The sequence below is a fragment of the Cuculus canorus genome, chromosome 3 (assembly GCF_017976375.1).
Source record: "Cuculus canorus isolate bCucCan1 chromosome 3, bCucCan1.pri, whole genome shotgun sequence".
In the NCBI taxonomy this organism is placed as follows: domain Eukaryota; kingdom Metazoa; phylum Chordata; class Aves; order Cuculiformes; family Cuculidae; genus Cuculus; species Cuculus canorus.
Window position 1 is genome coordinate 42,854,651 of NC_071403.1, and position 20,652 is coordinate 42,875,302.

The 20,652-nt window shown below is 38.2% G+C and overlaps 1 protein-coding gene across 18 annotated transcripts in view; it reads left to right on the plus strand.

The window, feature by feature from the left end:
- Nucleotides 1-20,652, plus strand: part of EYA4 (EYA transcriptional coactivator and phosphatase 4) — a 153,012-nt gene that overhangs the window by 72,395 nt on the left and 59,965 nt on the right. For all 18 annotated transcript variants that reach the window (XM_054063459.1, XM_054063468.1, XM_054063450.1 and 15 more), the window contains one exon: nucleotides 3,865-3,914. In XM_054063459.1, the coding sequence (XP_053919434.1) occupies nucleotides 3,865-3,914 (50 nt within the window). The remainder of the gene's footprint in view (nucleotides 1-3,864; nucleotides 3,915-20,652) is intronic.

Below are 20,652 nucleotides of genomic sequence, written 5' to 3' on the forward strand. Positions count from 1 at the left end.
GACTTTTCCTAGTGAGTTTCACAGATATTTGATGAATGCTCGGGATGTGTTTATGGTGTGAGTCCCAAATCTAATTAGAGGAAAGGAGAGCAAACTGTGCTGTGCTGTCCCCAGCCAGCCCCAGTACTCTTCCACTGTCCACACTCCACTCCTATGTCTACCACATTTTTTCACCTGGCTTCTGCCCTCCTCTAATTTTGCCCCCTGCAGATCCCTTTCTTCTTTTGTCCCCCAGTTTCCACTACCTCTCCCTGTTCCTTTCTTTCCTCTATTCCTCCCTGTGTTTGAGTCTACAGGGTTTTGCTGCTTCAGGATATTGCCCAGGCACATGCATAGCAGGAGATGGGACTGACAGAGCAGATGGGGACAATTTAACCAATATCAGTCTGTTTCTTAATGTCACGGGTGCTCCTGACACTCAGGAGAAGTAATCTTGAATTTTACTCCCCACCAGCATCTTTGAGATGGAGATGTAGGGTATTCAATGCAGAAAGGGTCTTCAAAAATTCAGAAGCCAGACTACAACAGGAGTCTGCTTACTATAAGCTGAAAGAAATTTGGGGACCATTTCACGGAGATGATGATTCCTGGGTACTGCTACACCTTGGACTCCTTCCACTTCCAGTTTTGCGTTTCTGCCTCAAAACTTGCAAGTGCTAAAGCTGTTCTGAAGCATATTGGCATGACTTCTAAAATATGAACACAACAGCATGATTTCTCAAAAATTCGGAATTAAAGATCTTTTAGCTGAAACATTTCAAACATGATATAGTAGGCAGCGAGGGTAGGAGATTTCAGTGCAGTCTGCCAAACTGAAACTGGTATCTGACCACCCTTGTCAATGATTCTCAACATATGTAGAACAAAAAATGGTGAGAAAACCTGTGTAAAGAGAACAAAAAATTTTAAAAAAAAGCAAAACAGAGGAGGAGTAAAGAAAAAGCTTCTTTTCATAGCATTTAACACATGAAAACGTAAATATATGTGGTGTTAGTGGAAGTTAATTATTTTGAAAACAGTCAACAAAGCAGATTAAGAGGAAAAACAGTTAAGCTGAAGATAAAGGAAACAATATTTAGTCTTTGATCTAGAGTTTTTACAGTGACTTTCTGTTCATCTTCAAGGGTAGCATAATTTTATGAATAGCAAAATGTTTTTTGCTACTTGAGTAGCGTTAACCAGACATACTAGTCATTCTGTGTGGCCACTTGAAAGAAAATCACATACCTGTTCCTCATTTAAGAACTAACATTCTTATTATATTTAACATTATTATACACAATGAAGTTTACATTTAGTCTCAGAGGAAAAGACAAGTCCTTAATGTGTGCTTATGCTGCACATTTCCTCAGAGAATGATCATAGATGAACTGCATCATCTATATACTAAGCTGAAATACTTATTTTTAAAAATATTTTGGTTTGATTGCAATATTCTTGAATACAAGAGACCTTTTTCCCCCCCAAGTTTGTTGCATTGCACGGAAGGTCTATTTCTGCTACAGTTGGTCCCTGACTTTTCTGGTACTCTCTGGAACATTCAAACAGATTTTCTTCAAGAATTTTTATGTTCACCACATAGGTAGAGCATGCTTTTTAAGCCATTTCAATTACTTTGCAAAGTTGGTCAAAGCAAGATAGAGTAGCAATATGAGCAGGGATAGGACAACTCGCCTGTGAGTACTCAGCTATTATTCAACCAGGAGAAGAAGATCTTCTCATCCCTGCCCAGGAGAGCCAGAGCTCTTAATATGTTGTGTATGCTAAAAGTGCTTGGATCGTGTTAGGAATTGAAAAGGAATGTGTAAATGCTAGTAAATTTAACAACAGGAAGACAGCAAAAATAGCCTGAAAGGGAGTGTATGCTAAAAGGACAAAGAAGGAGGAGCTTTGCTAGGATTTAAGTAAATTAGATGCATTCATATTTTGAATTAATTTTAATTATGTTATATTTTTATTTTGTTGTTCTGAATACATTGTCCTTCTAATTGTTTTAAATTGTATGTTAAATGAAAAGGTTCTTTTTCTGACCAAGTCCATCTGCAACTCAGTTAAGACAATCTGCTTCTGGAAGTACACATTTCCTCTCAAGGAAGGGCTATTTCAATTTCAGTGTCTTTGAATGATTTTGAATTTACTTTTTTGAACAGTAGCCTGTGATGTTGACCCTCAATACACTAATTTGAATGAATATTTCTCTTGTTTGTATATTGACACACACTGCAGGCTTTTTTCTTGGTCCTTCACCATGTGTTTTTATCTGAAATATTTTACTATATTTCAGATATAACGTTACTTTAATGAAAATATAATGAGGGTAAAACTATAGCAATGATGTTTGCAGCTGAATGTTTAGGAAACAGTGACTGTGAATTTCGAGTTTATGTGAGCCTTTGCTGTCTTTCATTGTTGAGCTGCTGCACCATCACGTCTCTCTGTGGCACACTGTGACTACAAAGTCTGTGAAGTAGTACAACAGGAGCCATGAACACTCCAAGAGCGGGAAGATCAGTGGTGATGAAAGTGAATAACTGGATAGGTTGAGAAAAGTTTAGTAAAGCCCAAGCAAAATATAATTAGAAGATCCTTTGTGTTTGCTATAATTTTAGTGTTTTGGATGACACCTGTTAAATAATAAAGACAGTTTTAAGTTATTATCATGGGGAAATTTTCATTATTGCTACTGAAAACTGATTTCTATGAATAACTGTGTGTGCAACCATATTGTTTTTTCAATATCTAGAATGAAAAATGAAGAATAAAAATGACTATCTGTAGAATCACGCTTGTACTTAGGCACCTATGTGTGATGTTGCATGACATTCGGTTGAGGTATTTAGGGAAAATAATTAGCATCAGCCTAATCCTTTTTCTGTTAGAGTTTGTGTTTTGCCAATTATTTCAATAGAAGTGAGTCACAGTAACAATTATTTTCTCTGAAATGCTTTTAAAGTAGCAAAAAAGTACAACACTTGCTGGTTGTGATGGAAATGTTCTTTGCATTGTGTCAGTCACATTGAATGTGTTTGAGTGACTCTGATGTTTCTAAGTGGCTTTAAAAATTGAGTTTTGAAACCTCTCACACAGACCTGGATTCTCCATTACCACACATGTGAGCAAAATGTTTTTTTCTCTGATAGAAGTACAAGAAATGTAGATTACCAGAAGGTATAATTAAATTTTGCAGGAAATTGGGAAGATCCCAAAGTCTGTAAGAAAATAGTTTTCTATTTTTATTTGAAAGTGATGCATTTTTTTACCTTCAATTTGCCAACAGCAATGAATTGCAAAGATGAAATTGGAAGTTGGAATACCCTTTATGGAATTATATATTGCAAATATGAATGAAAGCAGTGTATATGTTCACTGATGCAGTAGGAAAATATAGTTAACATATAGTTAGCAGATTCACAAAATGAAAATTAACCTATGAATTATTTAGCTAACACTGTGCTTTGCCCCAGAATCTGCTGTTTATTATTGTGAGATTTAGCAGGAAACAGAAGCAGTATCAATTGGGAAAACATTTCTTCACCGAGCTGAGAACAGTATGGCTTTCTCATTTCGAAGTGGGGAACCTGGTTCTTAGGTTTCTTTGTTCCTAGTTAGACGACTCCCAAGCTATTTTAGCTGAACATTTTACATACTGATGTAGCCTGGGGAAGTGCAGTTGGCAGCTGTTCATGGGATAATAATGAAACACACTGTTTAGTACTGCATACTGCTGCTGTAAAATGTGGGAAGTATTTTATAGAGATCATGGCGAGCAGAGCTGGGTCCGCTTTAAGCGCTGTAAGTGCGTGAACTGTAAGCGAGGAAGTTTTGTTTCAAGTGAGAGTAACTGGCACTCATTTGCTTTTGCAGGTAAAGAAGCCGTGTACAGAGTCAGATGGTTCAGAGCCGCAGAATCCCAGGTACAATACCGGAGGGTAAACGTCAACTGACTGCAGCGTGGTGGGGGGCACAAGGTGGAGCTGTGCTGTGGATATGTAGCATCAGAGACCGAGTCCCGTTTTGTGAAGAACGAATGGTTGGATCAGTTGTAATGGTTTTTCTGGAAGGGTACTTTTCCTTTTCATCCTCAATGTCAGAAAGCCAAACTACTAAATAGCGTAGGGAAATCTGTGTAATCAAGTTTCACTTTCTTTGTTTATTCTGCATACTTGAGTCTTGAAGTTTATTGATAATATAGTTTATTTTAAGTGTAGGTAATTCAGTCATTATTTGGGAAAATTCACCTTTGTCAAAACTTCTTTGTTTTCACCTGTGAAAAACATACCACTGTGTTCATAAGTTGAGAAGACGCCATACATTTTTTATAAAGAAACTTTTCAAACACAATCTTTTCTAATTTCATGTACATGAGAAAAAAGGAAATGGATTTAACTTCCATGTTTTGCACATATACGTATGTGTATGAATAATTTTGACCAGGCGAAGTAGCAATTGTTTCAGATGTGTCATTAAGCATTCATCTTCATGTTGATTAGTAAGCTGTTGAGCTACAATGAATTATTTTCTTCAGTTTCTGATGCTTTGCAGCACTTTTTTTCTGTCTGTCTTGCTTCTGTTTAGAAGACCTATTTCAGTTTCACAATAAATTAAGAGGCTTTAATTGTGATGGGAGAGCCACAAATCAACCCAGCATCATACTAACATTGTGATTAAAACTCAGAAAAGGAAATTAGTTCAAGGTATGCCCCTCCAATCCCATCCTTAACTATACGTTTGTGCCACTGTTGCAGTAGGATCCTTTGGGGTCACCTGCAATATTGAAGGCCACCATATCTGTGGCTTGAACCATGTTGTGCAACAACTGAATTTCTTTGATTAGCTCACATTACTAATACATTCTTTCATTTCTTTTGGTAAGAACAGAATGTGTGTAAGGGAATACAAAATTGAAAGTCCAAATATGCTTCCAGTGAAGTCAGTAGTAGTTTTGCCCTGGGTTTCACTGGAGGCATGTTTTGCTCTTTGGTCCTTGCTTAATAACTTCTAAATGAAAAATATATCTGGTGTGCTGCTGCTTTGGATTAAAATTTATTATGAAGGTCAAGCTCTTTCCAAGTACTTTGACGTCATGGCAAATCCCAACTTAGCAAAACGCTTGTGCGTGTCCATAGTTTAAAGTGTCTTGCTTGCGCAAATGAGACTGTTATATCTCAAGTCTCTAAAAATTTTGAAGGCCATAGTCTGATGCAGTTTCACCAGATATTGCGACAATCCCGAGGACCCAGAATATTGCGACAATCCCAAGGACCCAGAATACAATGTACTGTCATTACCTTTGCACATCTGGAAGTTTATTATAAGCAGTAGTTCACTTCTTGGTACCAAGCCTGAGGAATAGAATACTTATTTTCTCCCGTGTTAAAAGAATAGTCAATCTGGAGCCTAAATCTGGTAGTTTTATTTTTTAAGGTGCATTTCTAAACAAAAATGTTTTTGATTCTGAGCTCCGCAGCCTCAGTTTTAGCGTGTATCAGATACAGTTGGAATTAATGTTCCTGGCCTGAGCTTGTGCAGTGCTGTATATACAGCCTGAAGCGGGTTTTTTTCATCAGTTCTCAATGTGTAAAGACTGGTCGTGCAGAGGAGACTGACAGACCTTTGGCTGGAGCGGCGCTAGAGGGTACCGCGTGGCACGTAAAACTTTAAAGCCTGGAGCAAGGTAATTCTTCTCTAAACAAGGCTTAAGTGAAAACATTACACATAAAATGAAACATCAGCATAAAAATGAATGCTGGAGACACACAGCCTTACAGAATAGCTCCTGGCTTGGGACCTAAGGCCAATAGCATTCATTTATTTAGCTAGCTTTATAGTCTGTTGGTTTTGGATTTGAAACTATTACAATAAATGCAGATGGAAAGTGTTTTTACAGTAGGGAAGTAATTAAATTGGGTGTGGGAACTTTGTCAGGAGAATTCTTGGAGTGACATGTGTGTATCAGCAGATTCTTTGTCTTGCTTGGCCTTGGTTTGTTTTATAGAAAGGAACATTCAAGCTGCAGATGTGACTAGTAAATTTCTTTAAGGAATTTAGTAACGTATGCAGTGTATCAAAAAATGCTTTCCAGAAGTATCCGGCTATACATGCAGTAAAAATCAACCATTGCTAGAATTTATTTATAGAAAATGGTTGTGGCCTTAACAGACAGGTAAGCTGCACAGATGGAAAGACAAGTGGAGTTAAGAATTGAAGACGCGGTGGATAGGTGATTTGTAAACACAAGAGGAAGCATGTATGACTTCAATATCTCTGTCATAAATTTTGATTCACAAATGAGTTTGTCTTACAAATTATGTCAGTGTTTCTTGGAAGTTATTTTGCCAGATCTTTATGAACGTTTGTGAATATTTCCTTTTATCCCTACATGTTTATATGTTATACCTAAATGGTGGTATTATATCTAATTGTGGTGATATTATGGCTGTATCAATATTATGACATTCTATCTTCATAATTTTACAATAAAAGTCAAATTCACTCTGCAAGTCTTGATAGCCGTCCAGACATGCAAAATGCTTGCAGCTTTCTAGAGCCTCTGGTGTGGGAAACGAGGCAGGCTGGAACTTGCCAACCGTCGTTCTAAAGGTCTGGATGAGAAAGGTGACACCTGCAGGGGTGATTACTCCGGCACACTGACCTTAAATGAAATTCACTAATGACTTAAGGAAGAGAGAAGTTCCTGTATTGAGAGCCTATAAACATATATTACTCTTATTTTTCTTCTGTGGTGGGTATGCTTTAAAATGGTACCAGTCTTGAATATGCTCCTAAATTAAATGTAATGTCATTACTGAATTACTGAAATCTAGTGCAGTGCATGAAAGTTAACCTGTGTGCAGCAATTAACAAGCTCCCTTTTTACACAGATAATTAAATAAGCCATTTGGGTTCTATTTAAAGGAACATTTTGTTGCCTCAGAACTTGTATGCTGCACTGATAGACTCATACCCCAAGACCTTGCTACAGAAATTAGTTAAACGGTAGAATACATGTGATTCTGAAGTCTGATAAAATGACAGATCGTAGGCCCTGGCTTCTATTCCCACTCATCATGTTCATTTTGGCAGCACATGCAAGGGTAGCATCTTTCTTTGAGACAACAGACTACTTGATGACCACATCTCTGCTGTCCTCAAATCCTCCTCCCTTCCCTGTCAGAGGTTCCACTCTAAGGCTGTCACATTAAAAGCTGATATCTGACAAAAAAAAAAAAAAATAGGTTTTTCTGGGCTATAAAATGAAATAGGGAGAGAAATGAGGGGAGGGAGAAGTAGCCCCTGCAGATGGGAATTTAGGAGGGTCTTCTGCCACTTCCTCAAAGTCCACTGGTTATAGGAAACAAATCATGCTTTTTTACTCTCTGGAGAGGGTAGGAGGCTGAAGAAGAATGAGTGGATTTTTCTGACAGCTGAGACACTGTTTCTTTTTTTCCTGAAAGGCAAAGGAAAATGTCATATACTTTCCTTCTATAAACCATGATTTTTATATTGTGAAGGTGATATCTAGGGGAAAAAAAGGGACAACTTGAAGATTTTAACAAGTATTTTTGTAAGCTTGGAATGAAAGGTGACAAGTTAACTTGTGAAAATACATAGTGTTGTCAAAAAGAGATCACTAGTGTATTCATGGAAGGGCAGTGGATCTTTGCATTAGTAAGTGAAAGCTAACTCCTGTGGAGTAAGAAACCCTCCATTCTTGATGCATAATTTTTACTACAAACCTGTGGATCTGATATCTCAAACTATATTCACTCTTCCTGACTTGTCTTTTTCTGTATATACTTTTCTTTATTTCTAAAAGCAAATAAAAGGTGAAAGAAGCCACTCGGAAGGAAATCCTCATTTTTAAAACTTTATCAGATGCTGCAAGATGGGTGTAATCAGGTGCATTATAGCTATTAGTACCAGCTAGCCGAAGTTTGCTCCTTTGTATTACTGAACTGTGAATTAACTGATGATGATCACTGGTAAATGTTGAATCACATGCACACACAGTTGCCAGATAAACAGGTTGTCCAAAAAAAAGCACAGGGGGATTTTTTTATGTGTTTTAAAAAGGTCTGCAATATTTCATTTTAACATGGGTTTCAGTGAAGTTCTTAGCATGGATTGCAGCTGTTCATCAGATGATTACTGTTCTGTTCTTCCACACCCACACCTCTCAAAAGTGCACCACATAGTAAGATTTAAAAGATACGAATTCATGTTTCTGTTCCTTCATCTTAAAAGTCTCTCTTAAAACTTCTGAATGAGAAATAGGTTTTCACATATTCTCACTGGTCTCATTTTGACACCTACTCATGGTTTTCATTGCCCGGAGTACAGAATGTGTGTACACGTCCAGAGATAATTACCAGCCTTAATGCACTTACAAGTAAATAGATGGTATTGAATACCTGTCTTCTGCACCTTATTCTGGACAACTCGATCATCAAAAGTGTTTTGTCTTTAGCAGTTCGGGCTGTGTAAAATGCACCTGAGATTTTTCTTTCACTGGCCAGTTTCCTCAACTAGACCTTTACATTCTTGTCTTGGGATGATGATGGTTGATGCTTTCCATCAGGCATTAGCTTTATTTTAATAGCATATAATTGTCCATATTTAGCAGATCTAACATTGTAATTCCTCAGCCTGAATCCTAGCTCTACAGGCAGCTGGCTGATTCTGTGATGAAGCTGTCATGCCTTTCCTTGTCATGACTGAACACAGTTGACCCCTTGCATACCTATTCCTAATGACATCAGTAGTACCTTCTCATTCATTTGCAGTTCAAGAAATGAAAAATGTTTATTGTTACATGGTGAAAAGGAGCTTTATGACTGAGCTGCTGAACAAGAAAAGCCAGCAATAGCCGTGGAAATTGTCATTAAAGTTTCAGCAATTACAATAGAAACAATAAATAGTGGTTGTACAGTAAAAGTGGGCAAGCTCAGACTGGCAAACTTTCATATGTGTTGTTCAGCCTCATAACCCCTCCCCCCACCCCCATTTTCTTCTCATCCATGTCTTAAAAGGGATTTTAGAAGGGTAAGGATTTGTTGTCTGTGAACCATATGTAGCTTATCTTGGCTAGAGAGTAATGTAAATGCTTTTCTGAGTTAAGAGTAGTGTAACTCCATTGCATCCCACACTGAATTATCTGTAGCTCATAATGATGTTATAATTGGGCTTCATTTAAGGAAATAAGGTATTGAGGGGACTCTGATTTAGACTCTGAAGGGGAGATTTTTCTTACCCTGAAGTAGGTGCACTTCCAGGATGCCGTTTATCTGATCTTCTTTCTATTGACTGTGAACACAGCTTACTATATCCATTTTTCTCATGAGGAACCATGCAGACTCCACCAGCAATCACCTTTTGCACTGCTGATTTATTACAGGAAAACCAGCTAGATACACAATATGAGCAAAGGCAAATGAAAGCATTTATTTTGATTTTACAGATTCTGCTTTTCTGCAAAACTGTTCAGTTCCAGAAGGGAATACATGCAATATAAAAATATTCTTTGTCCAGGAAAAAAACACTTTCTGACTAGCTGCTAGTATTTCTTGTGTTTGGGGCAAACTCTATGGAGGAATAGATACAGCAATGCAAATTTTCTATGAAAAGACAGAGTAAGTAGAATTCAAATTGAAAGCTTGCCACAAGTAATTCTGGGAACTAGAAGAAAAAGTCAGTCAACAGGAGGGGTAGTATATGTCTGTCAGAATATAGCATTCATGTCAGTGAGGCCACTAGAGTTGTAAACACTTCACCTAAGAGAGATGTTTGGCAGGATCAAGCCCAGACTTCTCAGTCAAGACAGCGGCTGGCAAAAAGCGTATCACAATTTTCCAATTATATAATAACTATGTTGTGGAATAAGATTTCTCATAAAGACTACATTCTGGGACACACAGGCTTAGCTTGCAGTCAGGAGAATGTTTTATACAAATCTGTTACTTATTAAAGGTTTGGTGCTTATGTTTAGTCCGCATGCCACTTAAACAGTTTGAGTCAATCAAAATAATATAGTTAGTAGATGAGTATGCAGACACATGTAACTGAATGACCCACAACATCCACAACAATTGCATGATGATGGTTGCTGCAAGAAGTATGTTGCCTTGCTATCTACGTTGTCTTTTCAGACACACAGTTTTCAGGCTGTGCACGTCTTTCCTATTTTTAGATCAGTCTGTGTAGTAGCTCTCTGCCCGCTGTACATCAGTGTTCTCATTCGTTAACTTTAGAAAGTCAATCTTCTGATTAATCAAGACCAATTGAAGCTGTCACTGTCTGCCCGTTGGTTTTTATTGGCTCTGGATAAAGCCCCCAAAGAGTTCTAAAAATATATTTGATATGTTTACAGAAATTACAATAATCTATTTAGAGTGCAAACATATGGTAACTGATGACATCACAGGGAAGTATTCGAATGGTTTATATTAACAGATCCCTGTGGCTTTAATAATAAAATTAATAGATTTTTTTGTATTTCAGGTCTGTTAATGCCTGTTTTTTTGTTAAAATCAGGCATAAAATATTTTCTGTTGTATTAGTAATACTTTCTCTTTGTGATCCCATGCCAGATCATGGCAGTGTTAAGACTCCCATTAACCCAAATCAATGGTGGGTCAGACTTTGGAATAAAGCAAAAAAAACCCGAAGAAGTTTTGATCACTTTTTGGAAATTTATATCACATGACTGAAAAAAAAAAAAAAGGATAACCAAGATTTTAAAAGAAGTGTTAGTAGAAGTAATTTGGAGATTTGAGAGTTACCCCTAAGTGCAAGTACATGTTCTTTTTGTCTGGCAGCACATGCTATGAAAGATAAGAGCTTGGGTTTGTGCTACTACAGTGTGAGAACCAACCACTGCTAATGATTTAGAGAACCAACCAGTGTGAGAACCAACCAGTGTAAGAACCAACCACTGGAAATGAAGTAAAGGTCTCTGAGAAAGAGACAAACATACTATTCTAGAAGGTCTGAATTTATTGTTAATTGTTGCTAGGAATATATCCTATTCATGAGATAGAAGAGGTAATACAAAATCCTGTTCAAGTGCATACTGAAATGTACTAAGGATTTATTTTATTTGCTGTCCCATTAGGAATGTGCTATCATTCCCATTTGTTTACGTGTATTTTGAAAATGGTTAAAATCCTATTGAATAACGGCTTGAACCACCTACTGTTATATATTTCATGACTTCTTTTTTTTTTTCCAGTTGTCATTCAACAAATACTAAAATATATGCATTAAAAAGTAGTTGATATTTTATATGTATTTATTCAATGGGTATGACCTTATGCCTTACAAATCTTAAGTAAATGTCCTAAAAATTAGGCAGTTAGGAAAGCCGTTCCACGTGCTACAAGTAGTACGTGTTTCTTGGAGTGGGGATTTGAACCAGCGTCTTGTAATCAGCATAAATCTAGGTCCTTTTGCTATTCCAGAGAAATTTTTCCATCATCCTGAGTAATTCCTAGTTTATACACTGTTATATGAACAGTGATGGTGACTCCCAGGATATTGCTGTGTCCACATCTGTTTTAAACTCTTCTCATTGTTCTTTCTTCCATATGCCCTTCTTCAGAGAAAGGAAGTTTGTTTATGTGAATTTTTGTTGTTAATTGTGAGGAGGACTTGAATCGCCCCATATATTTGTATAATTAGTAGTTTTGACAAAATTGTGATTTCCAAAGTGCCTTGTGATTTTTAAGCCTGCTCATGAGTGCGAGTTATTTAACAGACCCCAGCCATGAAACAACCCTCACTATGCTGATCTTGTTACCTGTGTTTTGCTGTCATAAGCAATGGAATAGTGAGTGCCCTTCGATCTAAATGCATGCAAGGTCTGGGGAGGCTGACAAAAATGAAACTGTGGAGCTTTGTCAATAACTTAAGTATTAATGGCAGTTAAGAACCAAGAAACCCCCCAACAACTAAATCCAGAAAAGGTATTACTGAAAAACTGAAAAGAAGGCAACAAGGAATGGGAGCCTGTAAACAAAAACATACACAGAAAATTTAACATGTATATTATAATCAAAGATTCTTGAAAGCATCTTGAGATAATCTATGTGATCCAGTAGTCATCATTTCAGAACAACTTCTTATCATCACAGGTACAGCAGTCCGTGCTGCAATTCTTCCATCAGTATCTCCCATCCCCTTTATCATCCCTTTTATACTTGGGTGCTGTTGTACAGCATATTCTGGGCAGCTATGGCAGCTATATTTACACCAGGCAAACCCGATAACAATATATGTTATACTGGATAACCAGGTAGCACAGTGTAACATACATGCAGATGGCAGCAGTTAAATCCAATTTTGAGTCCATTTGCAAGGTTATTGTCACTCTCTCCCATCCACTTTCTCTAGATGGAACTGCAAGCATATGGAGGGACCAGAACGGAAGCCATCCAAGGGGCATAGTGTGCTTATGGTTGTTACTCATCTGTTTTAGACAGATCAGATACTAGTGCAGGTGAGAGGGCCAGAGTCCTCCCCACTGCCTGTGACAGAGCTTATTTCTGCCAGATAATAATGTGAGTACTAGTAGCCCAGCATACAGCCTAAGCTATATCCAGTTACGTAGATAGATGGTATTTCAGTTCACCTCTATGTGTGTTCTTCATGCTGCATTATAGACCAGCCATCATTTGTTAGGTTGCTGCAGAGTGCCCTTGAATTGCCAGCAGTTCCAAGACGTCAGTCTAGCAGTCACTGGCCTGGATGAAATTAATTTCTGTTTAAAGTGAGTATATTGCTGCTCTGCGCAGTGGGTGGGCGAGGTCCAAGTTATTGGCTTTTAAAAGATGAGCATTCGTTATACTTCCCTCTCCCTGTCTGCTCTTACTTCCTACCTCCTTTCCCCCTTCCCCCCCCATTTTGACCTTAAGTCATGGCACGTTTTGGTATACCTGGCCTTCTTGGATTTCAAAGACAAGTAAAAGGAGTGCATGTATTTCTCTGTTAAATAATGCATCACCATTTCACTTTTTTGAACCTTCAGGAATGTGTTGGAGTAGGCTAAATACTATTTTTGAGTGAAAGAAAATAACCTAAGGTTATACCTGCAAGTATTTTTACTTAATCCAGTAGTTTCTTAGTGCCTTATGCTAAAATTGAAACAGATTTTGAGCCATAAAATGACAGTGTTGTTCTTCAAGTGCAGCATATGCAATCACAATGAGAAGGAGCTCTGTTTCTTTCTTTCTCCCTCAGTCTATTTTTTGCTCTGTCATATCACATTACAGCAGTACACAGGAGAACTAATTCCGACTCTGTTCCAGCTTCTTTGACCTCTTGGATACTCCAAATATATTTTACCATTGGTGAGTCTGAATAGAAAAGTTTTTGTTTCCACTTGCTTTACATTTTAAATCCAGTTTAACGTAGTCCTAGAACAATGCAGACGTTAAAAAGTTGACCACTTAGATCCAACCCCCCTCTTCTGATATTGCTACAAGTTACTTTTTTAAATTAATCATGTTTTTCCTCAAATATTTTTAAGTGTGAGTTCTTGGGTAGGTATTTCACAACCTGTTCAGACACATTTTAATACCATCAGTCATTCTACATATTTGGTATCCATTTAGCTAGTGCCATGCAGTTGGCACACTGTGCTAGTATTTAGTATGTCAAAAATTACATCTTTGTCATCCTACTAGATCCTGATCCATCACTAGAAAAAAGAAGGTAGGAAACAAGAATAGAATGAACTAAAAAAAAACCCATATAAAAAGAGACCATGTGCAAATAAACTGATTGCAAGTTCACTTTTTGTTTTCTAACATCTGCATCTTCCATACATTACACAGGTGTGTTAAAATGGTTTTGTCGTTTCAAACTTGATCTCCTCTCTATATGTTACAGTAGTCTTATCAGACAGTGATTCTGTGCTTCAGCTCTCCCCACACACAGCGTAGTCTGAGCAGCAGTCGTTGTGTCCTCCACTGGGAACAGAAGTCAGAGGATCCAGATGACAAGTAGGGGAAGAGGCTCCTCCATAAGCAGCATCTGGCTCTTTGGCAGATTTGTCAAGCACTTCTGCTAATGGGTTTGGATTTGCCCAGGGGTCTTTTATGTGGTTACATGGCAGATGGTCTGTCTGTTCTATCTTCTCCTTTTGAATGTTTTTATTTTAAAAAAAAAAAAAAGACAAAAAACTTTCATCTGATCCTCAGAATTTACACACTCCTTTCCAGCTGATAAGCTTCTTTATGAGTCTCCTAAGATGCCTGTGCAGGCTTCTTTCTGGTAGAAATTGCAAAGCTTTCCAGATATCCAAATGTGTGTCTTGAGTTTTGTTGGCAATGCTGGACTTAGTTCTCCAGTTTAACTGCCAAGTGGTATAATTTACTGTGTTCTCAGTCCATATTATTGTCAAATTTTGAGAGGAATCACTTTATGTAATTTGTAGAGCAGAGGTAACTTTACCTCCCCTTGAAGCATGAAATACAGTTGCTGTCCACTAACCGTCCACTTTTGAAAACCAAAGTTCCAATCTGGATTTGTTTAAATGCGAAAACGAGTATGATGGTCTCAATCTAATTCATGGGGGATTCTTGTCTGCCATTTAGGAGAGGCCCAGGACTGAAGCAGCAAGTCTGTAGGAAGGTATGTTTGACAGATCTGTGGAGAAAGGCATATGCAGTGCCCAAATAAATAAAGCAATTTCATGCCTTGACTTTTTAGCAGAATTCTTTATTGCGTGGCATGAGCGTGGAAGAGGGCAGAGAGGGAGAACATCCTGTTCAGTGAATTTCATGTTAGTTCTGTTTAAATTTAGAACTGAATCTCTGTCACTTTAATTTTTAAGCGTTTGGGGGATTTTATTTGCTTTTCAGTGTAGAAGTAATTGGCAGGTGACTATACATAAGATCATGTTTTATTCCTATGTTATTTCAGGCTTATGTCTTATTTTCCTTCTAATTATGTAGATCAAATTAAACAGAAAAAAAACCCGTGCTCTCAAACATTTGCTTTTCATGACTTTCTCAAAATAGTAATAGAGAAAGATATTCATTCCCCTTTGTGTTTCATCATTATACATATATATGATATATATATATCATATACTGTTTCACAACAGTAACATTTAAAAATCTGCTGCGAAAGAAAAATAATTGAATTGCAAAAAGCAGTCGTTATAGTAAATATCTCCTACCTAAGTGCCCTGTCTTACAAACCAGGTTCTTCAGCACTGGGGAACTGCAGTAAAGTCACGGTCTTAAATCTGTGATATAGATGTGCATGAACTTAAAAAACAGTTCTTCAGAATTTGTTTCCTGCTTTTTCTTCAGGACTTCGACAGAAGTGGGTATTGAATGATTTTTGAAGGCTAGGCGAACTGTCAGAAGTCATAGTGAAGTCAAACCATTTGGTGTAAGCCAGGCCTTTAGCACAGAGAGTTATAAAGGACGGCTTCCACTGGAGAGGCTCTTTCCGTGCTGCCATGTGTGTTGTGTAAGGGGGCCAACGAGGGGCTGGAGCCATGGCTTTGCCTGTGCCCTGCTCCTGTGTCTCTGCCAGGGTAGACAGGGATCCCCTCGCCACAGGGGGGTGACGGCATGCAGGCTGATCTAGAACTGGAGGTGTGACAGATTTGCAGCTGATACCTGCCCCTTCCTGTGGCTCAAGGGGATAATTTGAGGGGGATTGTGCCCTACAGTACTCAGCAACACGAATTTATTGACTCTTAGAGAAACCACCTACTTCACCTCAAATTAAAAAGGTATATAAAACCTGTGTGCATGTTTTAAGCCTCAAATTATAGAAAGACTTAGGGAAATCAAATGGCAAAGCAAAATAAAGTGTAATCATTTGATATCAGTTGTAAAGTTCAGTCAGCATGAGTATGTTATCAGGGCATCATTCTCTCTCTTGCTCAGAATAACAGAAATAATTTTGAATGTACTTGGTTATTAAAAGCAGATCGAGTAACCTCCCTGTTCTTTCACATGTGCAGGTAATAAGGTCTCCTGGACAAAATGAAAAGGAAATAAATGTGTGCAAACCATCTAATGTACCTTGCCATCCAGAATGGTTATGCCCAGCTACACCTTATTACTTAACAGGAATGATCAGATGCTGATGCAGTTAAAGCACCAAGCAGTCAGAAAATTGTATAGATTTATTTTATAATCTAAACCTAGCTCATTGTTGTGACTGCGATTAGAGAACAGAAATAATTGCTCTTGACACAAAATGTTTTGGAGCCAAACATAATGTGCTCCACATGAGGTAACCTACAGAATATTTGTCTTGGGAGCCAGGGCTCAGATCAGGTTTAACTTTTAAGGGGAACTTTGCTGTTAAAAGTGAGATGTGTTTAAGTTTCCCATGTTAAGACTGCTTGCCAATAACTATGTATTTTGTATTTACAAAAAAATCCCCCAAAACCTAGAGAAGATTCAGAGTGTTTGCATTAAAATGTCAAGTTTGAATGGAGCATGAAAACTTTTTTGGTAACTCCTGTATTCTGCAGTTTGTCATCATAACTTACCCTTTCTGGAGATGGATGAACTTCTTGCAGGCCACTATACTGGTGGCTAAAGAAATTACATTGAAATGAGCTACAATCACTCTAATACACTACACCTGAAAGAGCTTCTTTTCCCTTGGGCAGTCCCTGATGAAGAACCACATTCCAATAACTAGTTTGAAATTTAACAGACATTTTTTTTCAGGGTAAGTCAGACACAATACACCCTCTGCTCTCTTGTTATGAAAATGTGAATTCATATTTACATCATACAGTCCAGGCTCCATTGAAGCCAACAGTAAAATTTCTAGCCTTTCAACTTTGATTTCACAGTGTTGATTTGCTTAAATATAGTCTTACATGAATAAAATTGATGTTACTATATTTCAATTAATAATGGTATTGCTACATAACATAATTAGTATTATATACGAGCATCAAAGCTGTTGAGGGGCCTGGAGCACAAGTCTTGTGAGGAGCAGCTGAGGAAACTGAGGCTGTTTAGTCTGGAGAAAAGGAGGCTGAGGGGAGACCTTATTGCTCTTTACAACTACCTGAAAGGAGGTTGTAGCAAGGTGGGTGTCATTGGTCGCTTCCCCCAAGAAACTAGCAATAGGACAAGAGGAAATGGCTTCAAGTTGCATCAGGGGAGGTTTAGATGGGGTATTGGGAAAAAATTCATTACTGAAAGAACAGTCAAGCAGGTTGCTCAGGGAAGTGGTTGAGTCACTGTCTGTGGAGGTATAGATGTGGCACTTAGGGACGTGGTTTAGTGGTGGACTTGGCAGTGTTAGGTTTAGGGTTGGACTTAATGATCTTACAGGTCTTTTCCAACATAACCGATTCTCTGATCCTGTGATTCTGTATTGCAATTAATAAACACAGATATGTATCAGGCATCAATATCTGGACTCAAGTATCCCAGCTGTGCAATTTCTACTGGTGGTGGTTTTTATGTGGCAGGTGAAGAGAATGAAATACATTCATTCCACTGTGCTGAAGTGTACCTCCAGCTACTGCACAGACAAGCCCAGAATTAAGGGTTCTGGAGAGGTATATCAGATATAAAGGGAAGAGCTCCCCCATTGCCAAAGCAGTTCTCCAGCACACTAGCAAAGGGTATGAGGAATTATATCCCTTTCTTTCTGAAAAAGGTAGTTGGAAGATGGGATATACATTTATCTTTAGAAATTCCTCTTTCTCAGGTGTGGGTGAGTGCCAGGGATTTGGAGAACATTCTGTGCTTTGATGCTTCTTTCTATCTCAGTCTGCCATTAACGTGTGGTTTGGAAGAGGGTATTCCCTCCCATTCAAGAGTGAAGGTGCTAGACTTAAGAACACCAAAGAGAAACTTAGTGAGATTCTCCCATCATCGGGTTTGTTACCTGTTTCGTACCTGTGACCAGGTCACCTTTCAGGCGTGCAGAAAGGAATCTGAAATTCCTAGCAGATTTTTCAGCAAACCCTGAAAAGTTGTTCAGCAGAAGTTGTGTGTAGGAGGGAAGGCCACAGGCTTGCTGTTTGCATTTCAGCCATCTCCACAGAAGTGTTTGTTATTTGTTTATGACACAGCTCATCATGTTGTAAGAACCACAGAATTTGCAAGTGCAGATCACATCTGGAAGTGATCAGAAGTGGAAATGGGAGCTGTTGGGTGAACTACGCTGAAAATGTGGCCCTGTAATCCAAAGACCTGCTTTTAGATCTTACGTATCTGTAAACCTGTCTGTATTTCATGTAAGTTGTATATTTGACAGCTCCCTGTGGAACTGCTGTGTCATTAGTGCTTTTGATTTTTTTAAATGCTCATGCAATTACTTAAAAAACTACTTTGGTTACCTTTTTTTAAGTAGCAGGTTTAACATGAGTTTAACCTCCTTTGTACCTTTACATACTTTCTGTTCACACTGGGACTAGGAACTGTGTAATGAGCCCATGGGCTGTGTCCTGCGTGGCCAGGCTTCTGGTAGTCTGAGCTCAAGCTGTGGCATGGGATTATTGCTGCTTTTGGGAATGTGCTAAACACGGGTTTGGTGCATGCCAAGTGGTGGTAAGCCATGCTTATGTACAGCCTGGGTTTAGGATGGGCCAGCCTGTATGTGTACCAAGAGAACTGAGCTCCCTACTGTTCTTTCTGGTATTCCACCAGTCTCTGGTCCTCACTTCTTATTAGTTTAGACGTTCTCTGTCTGGCTTTTGGTGTGGTTTTCTGTAATTAGCTGTTTTTTGATTTGAGAAGAGAGGAAATATCTGTTCAGATACCACTTCTTGCCAGATACTTCCTCCAGTGCCTGGAGAATAGACCCTGAGCTAAAATAGTATCACATCAAACTTGTGGCTGTCACATTCAGATAGCCCAGAAATAAGAACTCAAAGGCTGGGATCCAGCTGGCTAGAAGGTGTTGCTCCATGTAGTTGTGCTTTTTATGTGTGCATCCATTTATTACATCAGACTATAATAATTTCCAATATAAAACTACCATTTGCCTTCATCAAGTCAAACCAATCCCAAACTGTAGGGTGGAAAGGTGAGGTGGAAGGGGAGCCATGCAGAAAAAAAGGCTTCCTGTTATCTACCTTTTCAGTGACAGCTTGCCCGTTTTGCTAGTGTAGACCTCTATTTTGTAACTGAAGAAGTCTCTTGAGTATAGCAAGGATGAGCTTGAATTTTATGCTGAGGTCAATAATTTAATGTTTCCCCTCTGCTGGCCCTGCAATTTGTCTTGGGTTTTATCTATTCATTTTTTGGCTTTGGACAAATGGACTACACATCCAATAGGAGAATCCAGAAGTGGCTCCTAGAAATTATTTTATGCTATACACAAGTGTGGAAATCTAAATTAATTTTATATTGTCTTTTAATTGTGTAGACAAATGTTACTCATTCCCAATGAAAATCAGAAAGCAGTGAGAAAACAATTTAATGTGGATTTGTGACCAGCTGAACTGCACTAGAATAGACATTTTTTTGTGGTTTTATGGAAACCACATTAAATGACATTAAACTGAAATAAAATGTCTCAGTCAATCAGAAATGAGGAAAACCATATAGTTACTGACTTTTAACCAAATAATAGTTTTCAGCAATTATACAGCATGACAGTCTGAGCCTTCTAAATTCATTGCTGTGTTTAGTCATCACCAGAGCAAACCTAACCTTTTCACCTTCATTGTATTTCTCAGACAGGAAAAGAAAATGTCAGTTTTTCTTTTCCAGCATAAACTTCAATTTGTAAGCAATTATTTTTCACTGTTTAGTCATATTCTCTCTCTGGACCCTCAAAGAAGAAATGCATATATCCCTTTCAGTAAAGCAGTATCTGCTTATTACTATAGCAATACCACATGCTAGATTAAAAAAAAACATGGCCTTTGGTGTTTTCTCACATGGTGAGAAATGAAAGAAACGTAGATTTAACAAAGGCAAAAAATGTCTGATATTCGTCAGGAAGCACAGAGGATCCCAAGGTGGCACAGGGTCAAAAAGAGAGGCTGATAGCAGAAGTTTTACTGGGAAAATGGGAAGTGGGGCTGGGGGAGAAACTGCAGTGCTGTTAAAAGAAACATTTTTCACTAGCTGTGAATAGCATAACAACGCATCCTACAATGCTGGCCTTTGTCACTGAACCTGCTTGCTCACGTTCTCAGCCAAGTCCTCTGCACCAAGTGCAGCCCCAGCACTGATGCTGGCTGCCTGTCAGACAGCTCCTGTAAAGTAATACTGTCTGCATGAGTTGCTTTTTATTTCTCCTGGAATTAGAGCTTGAATAGCCAAGAGAAAGACAATAGGTATGAAAGCAAAACTGAGATAAAATCACCACCAGTGCCACTTTATGCCCCAAAGGATTACCTAAGGAGTCCCATCCTTTGCAAGAAAAGCAGTATTGTTGAGATTGAAAAGGCTATTTTAAAAAAATCTGACAGTTTTGAGTTTTTCTCAAATTAATGTCACTTTGTACTAGAAGGATCCTCTCCACAACGGTCTTTTAGCATTTGTTGGGAAAAGGTTATTTGCCTGTAAGCTTGCACTTATGCACTGAGAAGCTGCATGATGATGTTTGAGCTTATAATGATTCATCTATGTTCATAATGACTCCACTACAGTTGTTACTGTACACTTACAGTTCTACAAAGCTGAACCCAATTATATTTTTATT